This window comes from Mycetomoellerius zeteki, unplaced genomic scaffold (assembly GCF_001594055.1).
Source record: "Mycetomoellerius zeteki isolate Tzet28-1 unplaced genomic scaffold, Tzet1.0 scaffold31, whole genome shotgun sequence".
NCBI classification, from domain to species: Eukaryota; Metazoa; Arthropoda; class Insecta; order Hymenoptera; family Formicidae; genus Mycetomoellerius; species Mycetomoellerius zeteki.
The window spans coordinates 4577089-4585134 of record NW_017257294.1 but is presented as its reverse complement, the minus strand read 5'-3'; the positions used below and the strand labels follow the sequence as shown (position 1 = coordinate 4585134).

The following is an 8046-nucleotide window of genomic DNA, read 5'->3' as shown; positions in this document are numbered from 1 at the left end:
CGGAAGACGGGTCACCTGTCAATATATTAACTCGTTTCGCCGCAATACTACGGATTATTATAGAAACGGCGAAATAAAGCTTCCATCGTTCACGGACTGTTTCAGATGTGATGTTCGAAATATTTGTAAACGTGCGAAATTCCAACGGTAGCCGAATATTCCTGATTATACAGGATAAATCATATTATCAAGGTCTCTTTGAGTTCGTTATTGATGTCAAATGGCACGATGAACTCCATTAAAATATTTCACGTCAACAAAATTTTCCGCGGCTACGATGTGCGTATATATGTATGTGGATATGGATTTGAATACATTATCATAATACGTGCACGGAAAGAATGATTTTGTTGAAGTATCCAAATATTTAGATAGAATAGATCTGAACATAATTTTGTTTGGACCATCCAAATAATTATGTAGGACGCTCAAACTGGTTGTTAGAATGTTAAAACTTTTTGCAGTATTGTTTTCAACACTTAACCGTTCTACATAATTATTTTAATGATCCAACGAAATTATTTTCAGATTTTCGTCTAGCTAAATTTTTGTATGAGTGAAGATATTTACTGTGAAGATATTTTAATAACTTGTTAGATGATATAATCGCACGAGAATATTTTTGAAGGAATAGATAGAGATTGCAGTAAAGTCATTTTGTATATCTATATTTCAATATGTGTTAAATGCTGTTTTTATATATTGTAACGAATAAATTCGTATTCGAGTAACATAAATCAAATCATTACATTAGTTATTAACAGATCGTTAATTTTACAAATAAGGGAGTAGGAAAGATTAGATTCCGACGATTGTCTGCTGAATATGATAAAGCATGCCCTCCTAGGACGGTTACCGCATACAGAGCAAGATAAACGTAGGGTCCTGCAGGATTCTGGTTAGGTACTCGGTTTATCTTTAATCGGTGCGTCGACAAGACATGACCTCAGCAAGAATTTGCAATTTGCTGATGTATGTATATCGATAAGAGATCATCATTATTAAATGAATTCTCGAATTAAAAAACGACAATTACTTAATAAAGATCAAAATATTAATTACATTAACTTTTCATTAAAAGTGCAAAAAGAAAAAGCGTATATTTTTACGATTAATTCTTGACTGGTTTATTGTTTTTGGCAAAAGCAGTGTATTATTTTATTGGCGACACAATCTTCTATGACTGTATAACGATCTTTATAAATTCTAATCGATAATTCTACTGGCGTTTAATCCTGTAACTTTCATACGTACGCCGTTTCATTGTTTACGAGTCTAGCGACGATGTGTTTATGATGTGTTTCACTGTTTCAAAACAACCAATAAAACGGCACTTCCCGCTCGCTTCGTCGTATTGATGTCCGAACGTCGAGTAGCCTACAATGCTGCAACCAGAACTGCGGCTTCGCGCGATCGTTGCAGCTGCGCGTGGCTATCATCGGTGTCTGAGGTCGACATCGCGATAAAAAGGCAGCTAGGGCCAAGATGCTCAAAATATCAACGTTAATTGCCGATTCATTTGACTGTGAATCCGGAGGAAAAAAACGCTGTGTCAGATGCTATGAAATGGCGATCGTAAATAGCGGGTTCGCGCCCCGACATAAAATCCCGAATGAGCCGGGCAAGCTTAAAGCAGATAGTTGTTTTTAGAAAAAAAAAATAGCAGAATGCATGACTTTATAAGCGTTATACACATATATCAGCCGCGTTAACTACCGATATAAAATTCAAGGAAAGAAATTCTGACGCAAACTTCTTTTCTCTCTTCTCTTTTTCACGCGACGCTCTACCGGTCGGTTATGCGACACGTCTCCGGGTAGATTGCGATATTCTAATTAAATAGGCGAAGCTCCTCGTATTTCAGGATGATTCATCGCCGCTAGACGAGTCATTTTCATCCCGTGTCATTAACACATTACGGTGCGCGACTTGTTGGCCTGAGATTGCACCGGTCGCGATACCGCAGCAACAATTTTTCGACTCCGTTCTGCTACATTACGCGACTCGCGCTCCGAAACCTGAACGGTGCGCAATTTATCGTTCCGATATTTTTCATCCAAAAAAGAGAACGCCGCGTGGCGCCCGCGAGTCCGGTGGTCCTGGCGATCTCTCGTCGCCTTTCCACGAATAATTCTGTGAATCGGAAATTTCGGTTATCGTTCAAGGCTGTACTTGTAAACAACGCGAAAATAGAATTTTATTTTCTTTTTTTTTGTCTTAATGCGTTCGATATTCAGATGAGAGTTTGATACAACCACAGAACTTAACATTTAGATTAATGACTGATGGAGTAGTGAGACTTTTTGATTAAAATTTAAGAGCAATTTGCAATAGAAGCTGTAAGAAATCAATTAATCACAGTTAAATGTGAAGATCAAGAATCGACTATGATTGATCAATTTCTTACACAGAAAGGACAGTTTTGCTAAAAATTTTGCCAGATACAGATCTGAAAATAATTTTGTTAAATCATCAAAATAATTATAATTGCTAGAATATGTCAAAACTTTTTACAGTATTATTTATCATCGTTGAGATTGCTACGTAATTATTTTAATGATACAACAAAATTATTTTCAGATCTGCATCTATCTAAATTTTTAGATACTTCAGTAAAATCTTTCTGTGTACGGCTTATGACTTACTCTTTCCAAAATGACCCTATAGCTTAGTGAATATTATGATTTTTTTTTCAAGTAATAAGAGATAACAAATGCAGCAGTCAAATTCGGCTAGAAATTTTCAAAAAATTCAAAGATGATGTAACACCTAAACCGACCACCATACAAAACTTTGCGGAACTCTATCGAGTGAATTGGTATTTATAGAGGTGCAATGTGTGAAAAGAATTAAATGTTCTAGAATATATTTAATGACAGATCATAAAGGGCAAGTCGTAAATGATAATGACAGCAGGACCGTTTCTACGAGAACGTTTATACTTACTATAAATATCTCGGCTGCCCGTAATACGAGATTAATTTCTGTTTTTCCCGGTGCGCGCCTTACGTAGCATGAGGGGGTGCTGCGAAAGATGCCTTGGAATCTGCGTAATTAAGCGAGGGTCTCGCGAATAAATTTACATCGTCTGTAAATCCTTCACATTAGATAAATGCTTACAATTAGCTCCGTTTCTGCTGCGCCTTGCGCGTATTTCGAATTCGCGAAGACGTTTTCGGTAATTAAATAATATTCCAACTATTATAATGGCACGCGAGTAGTTATTTTATGCGATTTATTCGTATCTTTTAATTGTTACATTAATAATCAAATATGCACGCGAAGTAATAATAAATTTTTAATAATTAACAGACTATGTAAATTAGAACATTAATTGTTCTTCTAATGTGACTCTGTATAATTTTTCGTGCAATGTTAGAACAAAATAACTACCACTAACAAACACGAAGAAATTATTAAGTTAACAGAAACGTTTGTTGCGTTATTATTAAATGGAAAATTTTATTTCTACGCTTATATGCAAATTATTTAAATATAGAAAGGATTAAAACGGCTATTAACATATCAGATTTTAACATCTATATGTAGACTTTATACTTTTGCATGCAAGTTCGTGATATTGTTATATAAGATCTTTCTGTACTGATTGTAAGTTACTAGAAAACCGTAAGAGAGAGATTTCACGAAGATATTAGTGATGGCGGTTTAACGACATTGTAATAATCTAACCCTAGCCGTAAATAAGAGGAATGCACTTCATTTCTGGACAGAATGCATAAAGAATCATCCTTGTAGCCGGAAAAGCTCGGATTAATTCAGAGGCCTGACGTAAGTCGTAAAATAGTGCGTGACTGCCGGTTTTCCAGCGGAGGAAAGGGAAGAAACCACATACGTGCATAACTGCAAGTGAATGTGTTTGCGGAGCTTTTCAAGGGAATCTGCGTGTGTACTGTATATTTGTACGTATCCTCCTGTACAGGATACCTCAAAGAGAGAATCACATACCTTAGTCATATTATCTTTCTTTGATTTATTTAAATTTAAATAAAGTATAATAGATCATAATTTTTTCTCCAAAAATATATAATTTTATTAAGTATTTTAATAAATTGAATTCATATTTGGACAAATCAGAATTGAAACATATTTCTATTAAAAGAGCAAAATTTTGTTATTTTTTGTAATTTATAATTTTAATTTAACAAAATATCTTTTAATCTCGATCAAACTTAAAAATTATTTATGTTCCCACATTAAAGTTATCATCATATTGTTAAGCCTTAAGATATAGGAATTTTGAGACGCTCTATATACGTAAAGACTAGTAGCTTACCTTGAATTCGGAGAGTAAGATTTTGCTGTATGTAACGAGGCACGTACGCCTTCTACGACTACAGATACCATTACGAAAATGACGGTAAGCAATTGAAAAAGCGTACGAAACATTTTTCGATGCGAGACGAAAGAGAAATTTATCAAATACGAAGGATTTACCGACAGGATGTTAATATGTCTTTTGAATGTATGCAAGCGATTTTATGGCAATCCAAGTAAAAAATTGTAAATTATACAGTGCTGGATATTGATAAAGAAAGAAATAAGATATAAAGACAACAGCAAATTCGATGTTGCTTATTGTATAACACCTCAGTTATCACTAATACTGTTGTGTTTCTTTATATTCTTTTTGTAATTATAAACATTTTTTTCTTGTACAAATGCGTGTAAAGTAAGTTAGAAATAGCGACTCGGGCACTTAAATACCTGCAGAGCCGGCATCACAGCCGGAGGCTGTACGAAACGGTTATGTGGTTGTCGAGTGTACTAAAGCACAAGGTCAAAGTTTCGGCAATTTAGGATGCGATGCGGGTAAGGAGGTAGCAACTTTAATCACTTTCGAATCGGGGTAAATCTACTCGCGTATCTCGAACCCGCAGGATCATATCGTGTGTAGTAACTGCTTTACGAGAGGATTCCGATATAAGGGTATCAAGGATGCATAGAGGAAACAATCAAAACTGGTTAAATTAACAAGTCAAGATATATTCTTTCTTATACATATAAAACAATTTACAGTTGTATCTAATTATTTGAATTTATTCATAGTTGTCTGAATGTCTATGGCACACGATGGCGATATTTTTTATATCTTTATAGATATAAGAAACATAAATAAATAGTTACAAATGATTGATTGTATATCATACTTAGAATACGATCCAATTGTAAACGTGCGAACGATACATCTTGAAAGAATTGTTAGCAATTTTCTTCTGCCTACGTGAGATTTCAGTAACAGGAAATATCGAATAAGTTGTCATATTTCTTACTTCTATTGCGCGCATGATTATTCATCTCCTTGTTCGAAAGTAAATGCCAATATATTTATATACCTCGATCTCTTTCGTTTTGTGGTTTTAAGCGGAATTTTAATCGAGGGCACGACTCATGCGGACCTTCCGCAGTATGCAGTATCCATAAATATCAAGTGAAACGCGGGATAAATGGGTATGGCGTGACTTGGGCCAGCCGCGTGCTGTATATCCGAGGTCTCGAAAATGGCAGATGTATCGCATCGGCGTGCAAATCGGAGATGTCGCCTGTAACAGATTCTTTCGAGTGCTTTGCTTAAAAGAATTTCTTTCCTGGTACCGGATAAGAGTATCCCTCGCTGCCGGGATCCACGTTCACGTGAAGCCCCGAGCCTATGAGGGAGCCGAAGTTATCATCACCGTGTGCGACGCTAGAAATGGCAAGTCCAGAATTGTGTCCATCTCCCAATATTGTGCCGGTTCCTACTGCATCGACAGATCCAATCCCAATGGGAGCGATTGGTCGTATTGGGTCGTATTGGGATTGAACACCGGTTGATATGATAGGTTGAGAGACAGAGATTGGTCTAGCGGACAGTGGATATGGATCAGAATTAATCGGTATGGGTTGGGAGATTGAAACTGAGGCTGGTGTGTGAATTGGTACCGGAACTGGATGCGGAACTGGGACCGGGTGCGGCACCGGGTGTGGTACAGGTACGGCATGAGGCACCGGTACTGGAACCGGACGGGGTACGTTAACGGGATAGGTTTTGGTAACGAAAACTGGAACCGGTTGAGGTACCGGAATGGGAACGGGGCGCTTCACTTCGACGGGTACGGGATGCGGCACCGGTACGGGGACTTGTCGTGTTACGGGAACCGGTTGAGGTATGGGAACTGCAACTGGAACCACGCGATTCACGACGGTTCTGGGTACGTGATGTAAGGGTCCGTGTTCTACACCGATGCCGAAACTTGGTCTGTGACCATGGGGTCCCCCTATAAAATTGATTTCAGATCCAATCCCTCCGTACCCGTGTCCATATCCTTGTCCAAATCCATGCCCATATCCATGCCCATATCCATTCCCATATCCATATCCATGGCCATATCCATGCCCGTATCCATTCCCGTATCCATGCCCGTATCCATGCCCGTATCCATGCCCATATCCGGGTCCATGGAACTCAACGTCACCGTGGGGAATGTGGCCATGATCATATATCGATGATCCTCCGTGTACGGAAGCACGTTTGTCATGTTTTTTCTCCGTCACATCGGCGAAAACGGAGACGAACAACAATGAAACCTGTAAGCAATAATTCGATATTTATTATCAAGAGAAGAATTATATTTTTTAACACGAAATTTCTATATTATTATGGACATTTGTAAGTTAATTATTTTGGTTCTCTTAACATAAATGGTATTATATTGTAATCTATAAAAAGTAGAGATCATTCAGTTATATAATTACATAAATAAAATAGATTTGAGAACGGCAAGTGATTAATAAAAAATTAATATATGAATAAGATATAATATATAATATTAGCATTGAAAAATTATATTTTGTTCTTAATGTTTTAAAAATAGTTGAACAATCATGTTACAACATAAGAAGAAAACATTTACATCTGCTAATGATAAAAATTGAGCAAACTGGAGAACTGCACCTTTTTACTTACGGCAAATATTAAACTTTATTTTCTTACGATACATTCTATGGAGAGATTAGTAGAAAAGAAATTTGTAGAAAAATTTTATTACTCACTAGGAATGCCTTCATGGTGAACGTGCTATGAGGAGATGAGTCTGAGTGTGCTTCATATGATCGATTCCTCGGTTTTTATACGACGACACAACTACTTTCACTAGATGTCACTGCAACACGCCTTGTGATCTGAACCTATCACATTTTTGAACTCTCAAACTTCCTCAATTGACCATGCAAGGAAACGAGATTCACTAAGTAAATTGGCGAAAAGAATATTCATGAATTACCCTGTTAACATAAGTTATTCTAGGACTGTATTTATAAGATTTATTTAATTAACAGATTTCTTTGAAATTTTTAATATATTTATGAAATTAACTTTCATATAAAATGTAATTCACATTTCTATAATATTACAGAATTCAAGAACAAGCGAATCCTTAAAATTATATTAAAAGAGAAAAACGGTAAATATAAGTGCAGCACAGTAATTAATGCACTAATAAATTATATTTACAATTAATTGTAATTGAAAAAATCATTTAATACAATGTTTCGACTTTTCTTGGAATCATCTTCAGCTTACAATTGATGATTCAATTTAAGATCTAATATTCTGTCAATGTAGACCCAGAGATAAAGAAGCCTTGCTAGAAGAATGCCATTAAAAAATAAGTATAGCTGCAAGACCGGGAATAATGTTAATAAACATATGTTCTACTGAAAGAAAGAAATATTAACATAACAGAAACACTCTTATTATATAGGTTTAAAATAAAAATTAAATTAAATTTTTGTACATACGCTAAAATTAAAATAATTCCCTTGTCTGTACGTTAACATGATGCAGGTGAAAAGATTTATTGTTTTCATTGCAGACCGTTATATAAAGTTTTTTTTTAAATTGAACCGCACTTGTAGAGTCGTTATTACCAACGATATTTTTTTCTGGTATCTGGAAATGTCATTTCCATGTCACACGATTGTTTTCAATGTCCAACATATAATAGTCCATGCCCATGCATATATTTGTAGAACACAAATATGCTTCAC

The 8046-nt window shown here is 35.8% G+C and overlaps 1 protein-coding gene across 1 annotated transcript; it reads right to left on the bottom strand.

Moving 5' to 3' along the window:
• Positions 1–5331: 5331 nt before the first annotated feature.
• Positions 5332–7138, bottom strand: LOC108724635 (tetra-peptide repeat homeobox protein 1). Its single transcript, XM_018451093.1, has 2 exons — positions 7051–7138; positions 5332–6585 (listed from the first exon to the last, which is right to left on the bottom strand). The coding sequence occupies exons 1-2, from the start codon at positions 7063–7065 to the stop codon at positions 5590–5592; spliced, it is 1011 nt and encodes a 336-aa protein (XP_018306595.1). The 5' UTR covers positions 7066–7138; the 3' UTR covers positions 5332–5589.
• Positions 7139–8046: the final 908 nt, after the last annotated feature.